General features: G+C 37.2%; 2 protein-coding genes across 4 annotated transcripts in view; one reads left to right on the forward strand and one right to left on the reverse strand.

Moving 5' to 3' along the window:
- Positions 1 to 8,291, reverse strand: part of LOC107020375 — a 67,435-nt gene extending 59,144 nt beyond the window's left edge. For 2 of the 3 annotated variants that reach the window (XR_001456864.2, XM_015220716.2), the window contains exons 1-6: positions 8,147 to 8,291; positions 7,764 to 7,997; positions 6,032 to 6,091; positions 5,857 to 5,949; positions 4,995 to 5,223; positions 3,870 to 3,976 (exon numbers count right to left, since the gene is read on the reverse strand). Coding sequence is in view for 2 of the 3 variants with exons in the window: in XM_015220716.2 (XP_015076202.1) it covers positions 3,870 to 3,976; positions 4,995 to 5,223; positions 5,857 to 5,949; positions 6,032 to 6,091; positions 7,764 to 7,997; positions 8,147 to 8,152 (729 nt within the window). In the remaining variant the exon portion in view is untranslated. Of the gene's footprint in view, positions 1 to 3,869; positions 3,977 to 4,994; positions 5,224 to 5,856; positions 5,950 to 6,031; positions 6,092 to 7,763; positions 8,004 to 8,146 lie in introns of those variants that run through there. The other variant, XM_015220717.1, reaches the window with a different exon arrangement.
- Positions 8,292 to 15,421: 7,130 nt separating this feature from the next.
- On the forward strand, positions 15,422 to 15,946 carry LOC107019513 (uncharacterized protein K02A2.6-like). The gene is made up of 2 exons (XM_015219988.1): positions 15,422 to 15,773; positions 15,876 to 15,946. The coding sequence occupies exons 1-2, from the start codon at positions 15,422 to 15,424 to the stop codon at positions 15,944 to 15,946; spliced, it is 423 nt and encodes a 140-aa protein (XP_015075474.1).
- Positions 15,947 to 17,627: the final 1,681 nt, after the last annotated feature.

Here is a 17,627-nt window from a genome sequence, read left to right on the forward strand (position 1 = left end):
CCGAAGGGTTGCAATAGTTGTGATCTTTCCAATAGGCGCAACAAATAGTAGTTCACACTACCCTTGTTAAATATAGAGATTTTTTCTCATTATAAAACAAAAAATCTGAACTTCTTATTCTTCTTTTTCTTCTTCTTCTTTTTCTACACAATTAAATATTCGTGTACTTTGCTCCTGTTGAGTTGCTCAATGACACCATTGCTTATGTTACAGATCCAAGTATCATTTTTCAAGTCATAAATTTATGCTTATGTTGTTAAAGATAAATGATATGTAATAATTTTCATTTTCCTTTACATTATTAATGTTCGTTACTGCATAATCTTATTAGTAAAATATTGTGTTTTAGTTTTAATGAAGGACAGGTTTTAAATATTATTTTATGAATTACATGATATAAATTCCCGCGCAAAGCGCGAGTAATTTTACTAGTTAACAAGGAAAGCAGAGTAAAGTGTATAAGAAAGAACAGAAACATCAGCAAATAGTCTGATAATCGAAACACAATAAACAACATATGGCAATAACTACACGGAACCTTCGCAAGGCAAGACAACACTCTAGACGTACTAGCAATTCTACCCTAATACGCAACTTCCACTCCATCCTATCTAATTCATGACTCGATAATCCAAAGTTGCACCATGTCGTGTCTAATCACCTCTCTTCAATACTTTTTCGACCTACCTTTACCCCCTCCACGTACCCTCTACCACCCACCTCTCTCACCTCCTCATTGGGGCAGCAACACAACTCATCTGCGCATGCCCAGGCCATCTCAATCTTGCTTACCTCAGCTTTTCCACCAAAGAGGCCACTCCCACTTTCTCTCGCATAACCGCATTCCTAATTTTGTCGCTCCTAGTATGTCCACACATCCCTCTCAACATCCGCATCTTGCAACATGCATCTTCTCAACAATGAGTTCTTAATTGGCCCACACTCCACTCCATACAACAAGGAAGGTCTAACAACCATTCTATAGAACTTTTAATTTCAAAAAAAAATAACTACTCCATAGAACTTATCAAGTTAAAGTGGTACCACTCTATAGAACTTACCAAGTTTAGGCGGTACCATATTATCACACAAGCCACCAAATGCAAGCCTCCATTTCATCCATGTCGCTCTAATGGGATGTGTGACATCATTGTTATTGTCTCCACTACCTTGGATTATGGACCCAAGATACTTAAAAAATCTCCATCTCAAGGATATGCTAAGTGGCAAACCTTACTTACACGTCCATTTCATCCACCATCACACTGAATTTACACTCCAAATATTCAGTTTTTGTCCTGCTTAACCTAAACCCTTTGGACTCCAGAGTTTGTCTCCAAACCTCTAATCTAGCATTGACTCTGTCACGAGTTTCATCAATCGGTACTATGTCATCCGCAAATAACATACACCATTGAACCTCCTTCTTCTAAATATACCGCGTCCACTCATCCATCACCAAGGTAAATAAGAAAGCGCTAAGAATTGATCCCTGGTGCTAGTGTTGCCCCATCTCAACTGGAAAGTGTTTTGTGTCTCCTCCCACCATTCTACAAGACTCTTGGCTCCTTCATACGTGTTCTTTATAATTATCGCCTTAATATAAGCCATCAGGACACCTTTAACCTCCAAGCACCTCCAGAGGACATCCCTCAGGAGTTCGTCAATTTTCAAAGACTGAACATCATAGGTTGTAGATCCCTCTTTCTTTCTCCATATTTTTCCACCGATCTCCGCACAAGATGGATGGCTTCAGTGATCGATCGTCCCAGCATAAATCCAAATTGATTCCTAGAAATGAACACTCCTCTCCTCACCCTCATCTCCACTACTCTATCTCAAACCTTCATGGTGTGGCTTAGCAATTTGATACCCTTGTAGTTGTTACAATTTTGGATATCACCCTTGTTCTTGTACAGTGGAGCCATTATTCTCCATCTCCCTTTGTCTAGCATTTGTTTTCTTAAGAATAACATTAAACAACCCAGTCAACCACTTCCTACCTTACTTGTCTGTGCTCTTCCGAAATTTCACCGGAATCTCATCAGGTCCAATTGCTCTTCCTCTGTTTAACCTACTAATAGCACATTTAACCTCCTCGACCTAACACCTACGATGCCCGATGTCTTTCACAGTGCACCAAATCACCCAACACAATGTATCACTCCCCTACTTCGTTTAAGATTTTGTGGAAGTATGTTTGCCATCTTTGCTTAGTGGCAGCCTCCTTCACCAACACCTTGCCTCTCTCATCCTTAATACAAATATAATATACAACTGACTGGAGCCTAAGTAAGTAAATGACAATGGTTTTTTTAAAAAAGGAACATGTAGTTGACAATGGTTTTTTTAGAGAAGGTAACATGTACTTCCAAGGCCTCTTAGTTATTAGTATCTCCCCATTAGGACTCTAGTTCACTTTGACAAAAAGTAAATCATAATGAACATCTCTTAACTCCTTTTTTAATAGACCAAAAGCATTCAATTATACTTCACCAACACGTAAATCATATTCATAGAGTCAAAAACAAAGAAAATTAGGAACGATTGGGCAAAAAAAGCATTCGGAATTTATAATTGTTAAAAGGGTAATGAGTTCCAAAGTGTTTGGTTGACCAAGAGGTCAAATTATTACCATCACTAGAGAAGATAAGAATATTGAGGGGAAGGATATTCAAATATTTATGGTCCACAGAATTTGCTGAAAGAGGGAAAAAACTAGACTCTCATGAGCATCTGTGTCCAAAAACAAAGGCGTATGTAGATGAAAGCAGGAAATTTATACTAAAAATTTGTGTTGCTTCACTATGAAGATTCTGGATTGAATTTGCAAACTAGGACCGGGAAAAGGGTAAGACCTGCCTTTAGCAAATCAAATTCACAAGTTCCCCAGATACTACCATAAGAATTAGCATTTAAACTTCAAAACATAATAAAAGTTCAACTAATATTCGTCCCAATTTATACGACACCTATCCCATTTTGGAACTGTTCAGATATTGAACATTGATGCGATGTTATCTCTATTAGACTTATTTTCAGCCATTACATTATTATTTTATTATGTTGCATATATACATGTTAAATTACCATCTTAAATAATGTATCCAGTTTAACGTCATCATATAAAACGAGATAGAGGAAGTAATGATCTGTGAGTTAACAGTAATCAGTCGTTTATACGAACTCATCTCTATTTGGTGACTCAAAAACTATCGTGTAATGATTAATATCCCTTTAGAAAGTTAATATTTTCAATAATTTTCTTTGGACAAACTCTGTCCTTCACCTTCTGTTATATTAATAATATATTTTCACAAATCAGTTTTTCAGGTTAGCAATTAGTAGAAAGTAAATGTAGACACCTCCTGCAGAAACTTAATTGTTACTTCAAATTGAATTTCGCAACATGCCTGTATCCCTTCAGGTAAATAACAAAATACAGCTGAATATCATATAATCTGATTTTGATGTGCTTAATTTAAATATGTCAAAAATCTCAATTACTTCCAGCACAAAACAGTGGACCGTCCCCCCCTACTCCTTTACGAGAAGGAAAGAGACAACAGGGAACAATAAATTGGACTGACTTATCAGGAAAAAGAGGGCTGAAATAAATTGGAGACAATACAGCATATATGCTAAATATGTACCAGATCAGCCTCACCCACATTAATAATGAAAATGTGAAATCATATGAAATAGGTTGTTTAAGAGAAGCTATCAAAATTCATCAAGAAAGAGAAGCTAAATGTACAAAGGAAGGAATTCTTTCAATCCAAATGTAAAATGATGTTGGTACAAAGAGCGGGATTTTTTCAACGCAAATGTAAAAAGGAGCAGATAATAAGATAGATTTGTGGACAAACCTTATCTAGAATGCCAAACACGATTTCATACAACTTCTGTGTTATCTCAGGGCTGCTAGAAGGTGCATATGTAAGAGCCTTTAGTGCTTGAAGACGTCGTGCATGAACTTCAAAAAGACAAAGGAGCATCACCAACTTCATCCAGTTAAACAAAAAGACAACCATATGAAACAAATTTGTCTAATTGATAAAGTTCTGCTTGTAATGGCCCTAAAAATGATATATAGAAGTTAACTTCATGTGTGAGAAAAGACAACCATATGAAAAAAAATTATCTGATTAATAAAGTTCTGCTTGTAATGGGCCTAAGAATGATATACAGAAGTTAACATCATGTGTGAGAAATTCCTGGTTGACAACAGATCTTAGAGAATGAATTGGTTCATAACTTATAGACCTGCTTTTAGCAGCAAGGCTCGAAGCAAATAATGGCATGTGCAAATGGAAGTGCATGGCAAAAATTTTGACAATTAAGTTGACAGCAGAGCAACTATATTTCTGCAGGGAGCATATTCAGTTTAAAAGAATTCACTCTATACCTATAAATAATTTTGAGGAGGATTCAAAAGGCTTGCGTTCAAGCAATGCAACAAGCTAAAAGAATCACAGTAGGTCAAACATCGAGATAAAAATGTTGCTTCTTACATCTCAGGTTGATGCATCCTATTTATGTGGCCCTAAGAATCAGTAGGTCAAACATCAAGAAATAGGGTGGTTACTAATTCCACCTTTGGATTCGATGGGGAAGATTGTTAGAAGAAAGAGGATATGGCTCCTCTAGCACTTATGTGAACTGTTTGAAGGGAGAGAAATATGCGAGCTTTAGAAGGAGCAGAGAATGATTTGCACAACTAATGAGCAGACTCTTATCCCTTAATGCTGCTTTGTACACCACGTAATTCTTATTTGTAGATAAGATTGGGTGACTTCTGCAGAACAACATATCATTTTATAAGCTTTTTTACTTTTTGATATACTACTGTTTACAGATGGTTTAGCACCCTTCATTCAAAGAATTGTATTACTTCAAAAAAAAAAAGTGATATGATGATTGTTTTAGAAAGAAGAACTATAAAACATAGAAATTGCAACTCAGAGTAAGTGAATAATAGTAGTAGACTTTACACTCAACATCTTCATTTAAGGCCTCTGATGTTAACCGATCTACTATTCTAGGTACCACGTCAGCTCTTGTCACCCCTCCAACTGCATCAATATCAGCTAAAGCATCCCAGTTTGGTGTAGGAATCCCACCACCTGAGCTTACACCTTGCGAACCACTATCTGAGAGAATTCGGGCCAAGTAATAATAGACATAACGCAGAACAGTTCGATCCTCGCACTGTTGATCAAGCTGTGATGTAATGAAAGAAACAGAAGAGGGGGTAAATTTTTCATAAAGCTTAACAGATTTATAAGAACACATTCTGTCCAGCATAAGAATAACATAAGGAAGCTCTAAGATACGAATACTGATCCAGAGTCTGCTTAAGGAAGCTCTAAGATATTTTTAAAAAATAAATCACTTCTTTCCTTTAGTAGAATAATCTACAATCTTCTCCAAATAAAAGGAAAAGAACATTTTCAGAGTGGTAAACTCCTGCAACTACCAAATCCTTCACTGCAGACAAATTGTTTTTTGAAGAATAGACAACAGAAAATTTTTTGGGTTAAAACTTATATATACCTTCTTGAATCAAAGGCAATGCTAAATACGAAACAAGACAAATAAGTAGTCAAAATGCATATTTACATCAGATAGTCAAAATTTTCAAGACAGATTAAGCATTCAAGCTCTAAATACTTATCACAGCTCGACCATTAAACCATTTCATGTAAATCAGAAGTCAGAAATACTCAATGTATGCCCTCTTCTGGTATTATTCTCTAGTTTTGCAAACTCAAAAATGCTTTCTAGTTTTTTGTTATCCGGGAAGAAATAGCAAATGAATTGCAGAAACAGGATAAAAATGATCATAAGCAATACCATAAGAAGAGATGGTGCTAGAGAAGGATCAACAGAATTGTATACTGCCAATTTTGGGAAAACATGATGAACCAATTGCCTCTGAGAACTTTTCTGCAATTAATCACATACAAAAAGAGAACAATTAAAGAAAGAATTTTCCAGAGGAAAGTACAAAGTGAGAAAGCTAATGTACTTGATCAGACGTGGCTGCTAGCTCGTGGATGCTCCTTGCAAGTTGTGCATAAGAAACTGGCTGTACAAAAAAAGTAAAGCAAATTGAATCAGGTACACTAGAAAGGCACACAAAAGATCAAAGATATTCAAACAACTTTTGGTCAAAGACAATATGTCCCATTACCTTAAAAATGTACACCATTTAGGTTAGCTAGGTCTAGTCCTATAATATAAATTCCCAAAAGCTGGAAGGGCATTTTTCCTTCTATAACACCAACAAAGGGGTAGAACTATTTTATGAGTATAGCCGCGATAAGATTGTGCATTGTGCGCAATAAAGGTTTATAAGAACAATTATGAACAAGGATGAATTATGCAAGAAAGTAAAATTATTCATTTATATTATCCTCTTGAACAAATGTGCAGCTGCAGGCAGGTTATAACTGTACTCGATTTGATAATGCTGAAGAGTTATACTATAGATCAAAAAGATCAAGGTTATAAATTGGTGATAGTAAGAGCACCGGAAACATTTGTGGAGAGGGAGCTTCTAAAACTGTTCATCAGCCCTTCGAGGTAGATAACTCTAGCCTCGAAGAGTCTGAGCATGTTTGGGATTGTTGTATGTATCATATTTCAAGCGCTTCTGGAGCTTTTGTATTATATTTCAAGTGCTTCCGGAGCTCTTATTTTCCTGGTAGTACTCTTGATGGATTTCTTTGCATCCAATTTTCCGAGGTTATTTCCTATATTCTAGCCTATCATGTGAATATCGACTTTAATGGAGAAGGACATGAATCTACTGTGACCAAGACGGGTCTCGCTTGGGAACTCGTTCCACTGGTGCAAGCCGACACAGTGGTTCTCTCCCATTCATCAGGAAATTATGCTGAAGAAGAATGGACTGAAAGGGGCATTGCAGATACTGTTACCATTTTGATAAGCTATCTGGTGACTTTGTATGCATTACGTTGGGTGATAAATCCATGCTTATCCTCTTCTTTAACTTGTTACTGTTGAATGCCCTTTTACACAAACCGTGGGAAGAAGGAGTTAACATTGTTAATGTTGCAATGGATTCAGACTAACACATTGACAAATGATGTTGGTCTCTTTGGTAATGCAAGAGTAAATTGACGGTAAGGGCCAAATATTTTCAATAATTGGAGCTAAGCTGTCTCTCTGCGAGCTATGACTATGAAGATTGTGGGAATTGCTATTCTGAGGAGCAGGAAAATGAAAAACACAAACCAATGAACCCAATTTACAAACTAATCAAAACTACTTATCTTAATTCCCAAACATATCAAGCAGAGGCCGACCATCTTGAACTAAGGTGTTGACACAACTGATGAAGTTGGGTACCGAACAAGTATAATGAATTTAACTGATCTCAATTGATACCACGTTCAAGTTAACTAATCTAATATGAATTTTCCACGTAATAACAACTAACTAGACATTGGAAGTCAAACCGAGATTTTCCAGCTCAATAATACAAATAAGTCTTTGCCTTCTCCCTAACACTTTCTCAAACATCTGGCTTGTGTTAGAAATGTATATAAAGGAATTTAACGATTGGTAATGGGATACCAATTGAACGGAAAGTGCAACCAGTAAAAGATGTAAAAAAATTGACAACAAAAGTTCATAGCTTGATTTCAAATTAGACAGTGTCAGAGATAGATAATTATGTGATTCGAAATAATAGTATAGCATTTAGAGTCATAAAATAATATGTAAAAAATGACCTTTTTCTTTTGTTTCTGAGGCATAATGTTGGCACGAACAGCCTTAGCAGCAGAAATAGTATCACTTTGGATCTGCATCAATGTTCCCTTCTTCTTCCGATCTGTGGATGCGGAATGCGGCGGCGCCGACTGTTGAGGCATTATCGGTGGTGGAGCAGTCGTCGACTGTGATGAAGTTGAGGTGGATGATGGGTCTGATGTTATCAGATCCATTAGTGTCGTCCCCGACGAATCCTGCATCATTTGCAAAACGAGAAAAAAGAGAAGCAAAATTTAGAGCTGGAAAGAGCACATATATGTATCATACATGAAAATTTGTGATCAGCTTTAGGTTAGAGAAGATGAAATGTGAAATCGAAGAGTGATATCAGTAAGAAAATTACTGTCATGGCTGTGCTTTGATTGAAGTGAATGAAGCAGACGCAGACACTAAAAATTATGAAGATGCACGTTGATTTGATGAAGAAGAGAAAACTCTAAAGTCTTTCTTCTTTGGAATTGGAAAATACACCTAAATCCCTCTTAGATGCTTTATATAAAAAATTTAATAATAATTAGAGAAAAAAAAAAGGTAAAGCTTTGTTTTCACCGAGAGTATTGCAAAAATCCATTTTTAATTGATAAATCTCAAAATTCAAATTCTGTTGTAAAACAATGACCATTACCACATGGAGCCCACCACTTTAGCGGCATTCATCACTTATTATGAGGCTTTGAATTATAGGTGACATTAAGGTGTCAAAATAAAAAGGTGGAGATGTAACAATTCTGAAAGTTCATAACTTAGTGTAGAGTCTCATATGATGAACCAAGACTAAAAACAATGTTTTTAAGCCTAAGTTAATGTATTGAAACCAAATAGGAAGTATTAGAGCCAAAACATTAAAGAAAAACCTTGACGTCCGGAAACTAGCGTAATTAACTAGTAGACGTCTCTATGTTTGGTCAGAATTTGGGAGTGTTATATGGAGTCTAAAACTTGTAAAAAGACTTTAAATAGGTAAAATATAGTATATATGGTCCAAACGTCCAGTAACGACTCCCCAAGGACCACCCAAAGAGTCCTTGAGGAGGACCCAAACATTGGTGAGCAAGTTGTCAAAGCAGCCTGCGTGCAGCCAAGATGTGATAGCCCCCACGCATTGCGCAGCCAGCACTTGGTAGGAAAAAAGTGTCTCGCGATGCGGGCCCTTCATGAGGCTCACTGCCTCAACCCGGATTTCAGAAAAGAATAATTGGAAATGCCCCCGTGATGCGCAACCACTTCCCAGATTCGTTCGCGTCGTTTTTAAGTCAATTTGACTATGTCCATGGCTCCTTTTGAAGCTTTGTATGGTAGGAGATATAGATCTCCAATTGGTTGGTTTGAAGTTGGCGAGTCTTCACTTCTTGGTCACGACTTAATCTATAAGACCTTGGGGAAAGTTCATATCATAAGGATCCAGTTGAAAACAGCCTAGAGCCGGCAAATGTATTATCCCGACAATAGGAGAAGAAAGTTAGATTTTGAAGAAGGTGATAAGGTGTACTTAAAAATTTCAACCATGAAAGGGGTGATGAGATTTGGCAAGAAAGGGAAGTTGAGTCCTAGGAACTCCACATAACACCTTCAAAGTCTATTGTGCATTGTCTAGATAGCGTCACATACCACCACCTAAACTCCATAAACTCCTCTAATGCTAATAGGTATTCCATATGATGGGAATAGGCAATAACCGACATAGACCATGATAGCTAGACATGAAATCCGGAGTTCTATCCTACTCCGATGAGGTTGTTCTACTTGCCAATGGTAGAACTTAGACACATCCCATGTAGGCACATGGTTAAGGAATATGAAGGGCATACTTTGTAATCTAGTCTCATACTTAACTAGAATTACTTTCCCTTACCATACTCACTCGGTGCTAGCCTTACTTCTCATAGATCAATTCTCATTAAGGTTCATATAAAAGGGTCCTATAACAAGTTCATAACCCAATCACATTTACCCTACCAAGGAAGGTCCACTAGGGCTACCTCACAATGGCGACAAGAAGCTCATGATGACTTTCCTAAGGATTAATATGATGCCGTTCCATCCAACTAACCTTAAGTCCATCATTCCTTTACTATGAAGGTTACCATTACGGCTTACGCTTCAACAATCTTAACCTTACCCTTAAGTCAAGGTTTTCACATAATAGACTCTCATATCATCTTTTAAAGTCACATGTCATTCATACATTCAAGACTAAGAGTACTAACACCCTAAACCAATACATCACATATTCATAATCATATATACATCAAGCAAGTGACACAAGTCAACCAAGACAAGATACCACATACTTCACTTTTAACTCATAATGCAAGTCATTCTAGAAAACACCAAGAAACAATCTAATATCTTCAAGTCATCCCATATATCATCATAACATCATGAATTTACTCCACATAGACTCACAAAGTCAAGTAGGAATAACCAAGACTTAACCCTAACACTATACTCATAATGTCAAAGTCATAGTCTAACATGATCACTTAAGGCAACATAAGTAGAAGAACACACATATGACTTCACATGTAGATAGATAATTTCATGATTCACATAATCAACTACACAAATGGCCACATTGCTTCAAGTAGTTTCCAAGAAGTCCATGCTCATCATATTGCATAAAGTAACGCCGACAAGGCCACGTCAATTGCAAGTAAAACACATAACACCACCACCATAAGTGGACCATACAAATCACAATAGAATATAAGTATAATTAATATCAAATTAAATAAAATGGGGCATGATACCTTCACCCCCTCATCCAAACTTACATTCAATGCCAAATCAACCAATTCAACATCACAAGGCCCTTACCCATGGCCATGAACAATAATTCAAAGCAATAACCGTAATACTCAATGAATCTACATCAATTCAATCTAGGTTTAACAATATAAGATCAATAAGATATCAATTGAATACAATTCTTATATTATTAGAAAGCCCATAAGAAACTACATAACAATTCAACATTATTAGCTTAATATCAAGTAACCCAATAAGTAGTCAAAACAAGGGTTCATCAATTTACGTCGGTTCATAGGTAATTTAGATTCAAATCACCAATAAAATATCAATTAGATCATAATTCAATGTTTAGAAATCATTTATGCAAGAACCCATGGTAGAATCATGAAATTGGACAATTCACTTTAGAAAACTTTGAAAAACATCTAAAGAGTTGGGCTCCTTGATGAAACGAGTTTCAAGGATCAAAAGCCATACCTCAAGGATGATAATTTTTCACTTTGATGAAGAATTTCGACACAAAAACCCCTCACCAAGCTGCCTCTTCAAGTTGGACTACAATGGAGGTTTAGGGATATTTTCTAAGTGTTTTGGGTTTATGATTTTGAAGAATGGAGTCTTCATGTGATTACCCCTTATATACTTGATCAAAATACCTAAATAACCCTTAATAAACAGTCCAGAACTTAATTTAGAAATGGGGTGAACTTAAATTTCATCCCTTGACTTGGTAACAGACTTGCGCAGGAGAACAGGTCGCACAACGACTTGCCCTTGACGGGGCGTCACCACCTCGATGGGCCGTCACAGGCCTCTGTCGGTGGCAACAGTGGCTGGACAAGCTTCCATTCTTCATACAAGGCTAAGTCCATCACAACGGGACCCTTTGACGGGGCGTCACAGCCACGAATGGTCGTTGACTGCTTCTTCTCCAAGGTCTGTCTGGGACAACCTGCACATTGATTTTTGGTCCTTCCTCAAGGACCCTTTGGTGAACCTTGGGGAACATTATTTCCCGGACGTTTCCAACCCAAATATGACCGTATATAATTTTAAAACCTATCACATGAATTTCATCTAAAATGAACACGTAAAACTCGACGACACTCACCTAGACGTACAAGGTCGACTCAAGGCATATCTTTCGAACACCTTGAACGTTCTTGGTCATGTCACCTCCAAACTTCACGAAACTTTAACCAATGACTATACATGCTATATTAAGTCAATTAAGAAACTTAAAACATCATGAAACACACATAAACACATAGAACCACATAAGAGACATTTAGGTGACTTAGTCATCGAACGTCTTAGTCGTCCCTTGACATTTGACTTCCAACACCCTTAATACTTTAGCTACTGCCTCTATACATTATATTAGACATATTTAGGACCTTAGAAAATCAATACAAACATGTTAGGATCTAGTTAACTTAGGCCATTTTTGGGGTCTTACAATCTCCCCCACTTGGACAATATTCGTCCTCGAATGACACTTGCCACTCTCCGAACACTTCCAAGATTAGAGACTCAACTAGAAGCTAATAACCATTCCATAAAACACATAATCACAAGAAAACATCAATTTCACATAATCAAGAGATTCATAACACATCAAGAAACTAGAAAACAATTATATAACTCATTATGCTACTAAACTCACATTCTTCAATCCAAATAGTAAAAACTCATTTTATACTCAATACCCTACTTATATACATTATTTATAACCACATTACGATATTTTTAGGCAAACGAATCAATTAGTCATTTTCTCAAAAATATGGTAGCATGCAGTTTTAATGCAACAGTGAATTTTAAAGACATTTTTAAAAAATCCACATTCTAAGCAATTCATGGTATAAACATGCTTATATGCAAAACAACATCATATAAACACATCTTACAACATAATAATGGCTTCATAAAACACACAATGCAAGAAGCAAATGAAATTCAATATCAACCAAACTCCTAAACATCATGCACAAGCAACAAATTGAAGGACTTCTATCCTATCTACAAACCATACTCCCCCACTTAGAAGGAACTCATATCTTAACAAAATAAAGAGAACTTACCAACATCATCATCACTCTCCTTCTCATCCGTCTTCTCCACCCTAGAACGGAGTGCATAGAAACGCCTCTTTGTTGAAGCATCATCTTTTGTAACACTAGGAGCAACTTGTTTACCCTCTCTACCTCTAGAAGCAATCATTGGACAATCTCTCACTTTGTGCGCATCTTTACCACAACTAAAGCAACTCCCGGTACCAAATAGACACTTACCATAGTGTTTCTTTCCACAATTTGCACAAGTAGGCTTGCCATCCTTGGAACCACCTCCTTTCTCAACCTTGAACTTAGCACTCCTAGATTCTCCTTGAGATTGAACCTTCTTCTTAAACCTAGTTTGCTCTTGATCACTAGCACCACTCCTTTTAAAACTTCAAGCCATCCTCCTAAGTTTAGACTCTTCAATTGATTGTGCATACTCCATGAGTCTAGCTAAGGTCATATCATCATGCAACATAGCGGTGCGACATTCTTCCACCACTAAGTCAGCTACCCCCATCACAAAACGACTCATTTCATCTCTTGGATTAGACACAAGAGAAAGGGCATACCTAGACAAAGTTGAGAATTTCAAAGAGTTTTCCTCAACATTCATATTACCTTGCTTGAGATTGATAAACTCTTCCACCTTAATTTCTCTCCTCTCTCAGGGAAAGTACATACCAAGAAAAGCTTCCTTAAATTTTTCCCATTCAATAGGACCCAATACTTCTGGCCTGTTATTGTTCCATTGAGTCTATAAAATTTGAGAAACATCCCTCAATTGGTACAAAGCCAACTCCGCCTTCTCCCTAGATGTAACCCCCATATCACTCAAAACTTTGTACACTCCATCAAGAAACACTTGGGGATCCTCATTTACCTTAGAGACAAGAAAGATAGGAGGATTGATTCTCACAAAATCTCTAAACCTAGATGTTATAGTGCTCTCCACAATCCTAGGCATCATATTCAAATTAGCTTGCATAGTCACGTCTCGGGCTATAGCAATCAAAGCCTCTCTAATCTCCCTATTAGACATCTCCAGAACCTCAATACCTCCTCTCACATTAGGAATATGATCACCTTGGGGAGGCACTTGGTCATCTTGAGCACCTTGAACTCCTTGGCCACCTTGAGGAACTTGCTCAACTTGCTCAACTTGAGGGGGAACCTCCTCATTCACCTTCTCCTCTTCCAACCTTCTAGTTGCCATCCTCCTAGTATTCATCTCCGAGAAAACACAAGGAAACTCATAAGAAGGATAATCATAATATTTACTCTACCGCACGACATAGGAGTAGAAATGAAGGGAAACTTTATCGTCCTATAGACTCTCGCCCATAGATATGTGGAAACGAAGAAGGAAGTGATGAGTTTCTTAGGGAGGTTGAACTACATCAATCGGTTAATAGCTCAATCAACTATGGTGTGTAAGCCTATCTTCAAGCTGTTAAAGAAAGACGCTTTGACAAAGTGGACTGAAAAATGTCAGACTGCTTTCTATGCCATCAAGAATTATTTGTCTATTCCACCAGTGTTGGTTCCTCAACGATAAGGGAGCCCATTGTTGCTATATTTATCTATCTCATATAACGCATTTGGATGCGTACTTGGTCAACATGACGAGAAAGGGAAGAAGGAACGAGCTATTTATTACATAATCAAGAAGTTCACTCCGTACGATTCCCGTTATACTCTTTTGGAAAGAACATGTTGTGCTTTAACTTGGATTGCCCATAAATTGAGGCATTATTTGTCTTCTTATTCTACATATCACATTTCCATAATGGACCCGTTGAACTATATTTTCCAGTAGGCGATGTCGACCGAAAAGTTGGCTAAATGGCAAATGCTTTTGAGCCAAAAGCACAAGCCTTGGCTGATCATCTTTCAGAAAATCCCATCGACGAAGAGTATGAACCGCTAAAGACTTATTTTTCCGGTGAAGAAGTATCGTTTGTGGTGAAGATATTTCTGAAGCATATCCGGGTTGGAGGTTATTCTTTGATGGAGCGGCAAATAACCAAGGAAGAGGTATTGGAGCGTTCTTAGTGTCAGAATCTGATCAAAACTATCATGTGGCTTTAAAATCTTGTTTAATTGCAGGAACAACATGGACGAATATGAAACATGCATTCTTAGGTTGAAGATGGCCATCGATATGAATGTTCATAACTTCTAGTTATCGGAGATTCAGATTTGTTGATTCATCAGGTTCAAGGAGAATAGGCCGTGAAAAACCCGAAGATCACACCGTATGTGCAATATATATAGAAGTTTTCCTATGCTCTTGCCACCATCGCTTCAATGATTAAACATCTGGTTACTGATCATATTGACTCTCTGGATATAGAGTTGAAAGAACATCCAGTTCATTATTCACATTTCGAAGCGGAACGAGACGGTTTGCCATGATATTTTGATATAAAGAAGTACTTAGAGACCGGAAGTTATCCTGGAGATGCAACATCCAACTAAAAGAAGTCGATACACCGTATGGCTCTCAACTTTTTTCTAAGTGCGGAAATCCTTTATAAGAGGACTCCAGATTTAGGTCTTTTCAGATGCGTCGATAATGCGAAGCTTATCGAATAGATACATGCTGGAGTTTGTGGCACGAACATGAATGGACTCACTTTGGATAGGAAGATCCTTCGATCCAGGTATTTTTGGATGACTATTGAGCATGATTATTGCAAGTTGTGCAGAAATGTCATTAATGTCAAGTGCACGGTGATTTGATCCGAGTGCCGCCTCACGAACTCAATGCCATGATTTCACCTTGGACATTTGTAGCTTGGGGAATGGATGTCATCGGTCCAATAGAGCCAACCGCTTCTAACAGACATAGATTTATTTTGGTTGTCATTGACTACTTCACCAATTGGGTGGAAGCAGCTTCGTACAAGTCGGACACCAAGAAAGTTGTAGCTGATTTTGTTTGTAACAATCTGATATGCAGGTTTGGAGTACCAGAGTCCATTATTACTGATAATGGTGCAAATCTCAACAATCTCTTGATGAGAGAAATATGTGAGCAATTTAAGATTACTCATCGAAACTCAACTGTTTATCGCCCTCAAATAAATGGAGCTGTAGAGGCCGCCAATAAGAACATCAAGAAGATTATGAGGAAAATGATTGACAATTACCAAGGTTGGCACGATATGTTGCCATATGCTTTATTGGGATACCAAACGACTGTCAGAACGTTGATTGGAGCTACTCCATACTTTCTAATATATGGAAAATAAGCAGTCATACCCGCTGAAGTAGAGATACCGTCTTTGAGAATCATCAAAGAAGCTGAGTTGAGTAATGTTGAATAGGTCAGCAAGATGATCGACCAGTTAGCCTTGATTGATGAGAAGAGAATGGTTGCTATTTGTCTTGGTCAACTATATCGACAGAGGATGATTCGTGCTTTCCACAGGAGAGTCAGAGCCAGAAATTTTGAAATTGGTCAGTTAGTACTTAAGCACATTTTTCCTTATTAAGATGAGTACAAAGGAAAATTTGCACAAAATTGTCAAGGACCCTACATGGTTTGCAAAGTATTATCAGGAGGTGCTTTGGTCTTGTCGTAGATGGATGGCTCCACATGGCCGAAGATTAAATCAGATGCTGTCAAGAGATACTATGTGTGAAGCTTCAATTTGCATTTCTGTCATTTACTTGTAATCATTTTGTTTTCTTGTAATCGCTTTGTTTGGAATTTTATCCCTCCTGTAATGAACTACGTCTGATCTGAATTCTCATTGTGAGATACGTAGATGACCTGTGTTGGCCTCGGTCACCCCATTTATCCCTTTCAATATTTCTTGGTATTTGAACTGCGTTTGACCTGAATTCTTAAAAAGGAGATACCTAGGCGACCTATGTCAGCCTCAGTCAGTTTCTTTGTAAATTTCTTATTATTGTTAACCTTTGAGAGGAACTATGTTTGATGTGATTCCTGCGTTAACGGGATACGTAGGCGCCACAATAGTTTGGTCATATTTCCTGTAAGATTTCTATTCCTCTTTACAATAGAAACTGGGACAGAACTTTTGAGAGGGACTAAAAAGTTATCGAGAAGAAGATTTTTCATCGACAAGTCGAGACTGAACTCACTTTGAAGCTTGCAACTGGGATAGAATTTTTGAGAGGATCTCAAAAATTCCGCGATTTACTCACCGACTGTTGAAGAGAAGCTGAGACATGTAACTAGGACAGAATTTTTGAGGATGGCCTCAAAATTTCAACATAGTTTTATCGGTGGTTTAGAGTGACTCTGAGTACTTTCTAGCAAATAATCAGATGGACTTCCAAGTATCAAACTCAAAGAAGTTCTCTAAGCCTGACGTGACATGATGCTTGGCAATAACATTTTTTTAAAAAATATTACTTTTTGAAAAATTATTTCTTAAATTTTCCCTTTGTGTTTGATTTGTTTTAGCATAAAATATTTTGTCTTATCTATCAAGAGTCGGGACATCATAAAAATCAACCGAAGATAGCAGGACAAGGAGCAGACAACTGAAGAAATCGACAAAGTTCAATTCATATTAAAAATAATGATTTTATTGTTGACGCAGATTTATAGATTTGCTCTGAAATCAGCAAATTCCTCCGATCGATGAATATGGAGAAGTAAAGGGGGCAAAGAGCTCTCCCAAAATTTACAATTTTTCTGCGGACACAAGAATTATTTTGTATTGCTTATATCAAAGACCTGGGAATGTGAACAACATTGTTTCAGCCAACTCCCAATAGCACGAATTATATAGCGAAGATACAACTATGAACAACATTGTTTCAGCCAACTCCCAATAGCACGAATTATATAGCGAAGATACAACTATGTTCGAAGATGAATCAAATGAAAACCCCAGGAAAAAGATTTTACGATTTTCATCAAGGACGTCATCTACATCATATTATCAGACATGATAGTATTACTACCAGGAGGGTCATTTTATTTGTATTTTCAATATAGATAATCACACTACCTTGAGGTTCATTTTTTTG

Source organism: Solanum pennellii, chromosome 5 (assembly GCF_001406875.1).
Source record: "Solanum pennellii chromosome 5, SPENNV200".
In the NCBI taxonomy this organism is placed as follows: Eukaryota; Viridiplantae; Streptophyta; class Magnoliopsida; order Solanales; family Solanaceae; genus Solanum; species Solanum pennellii.

Excerpts from the sequence above, each read along its gene's own strand:
- LOC107019513 (XM_015219988.1), top strand. The coding sequence starts at position 15,422 with ATGGATGTCATCGGTCCAATAGAGCCAACCGCTTCTAACAGACATAGA. Across the intron at positions 15,774-15,875 it reads AATGATTGACAATTACCAAG|TCATACCCGCTGAAGTAGAG; the intron begins GTTGGCACGATA and ends GAAAATAAGCAG.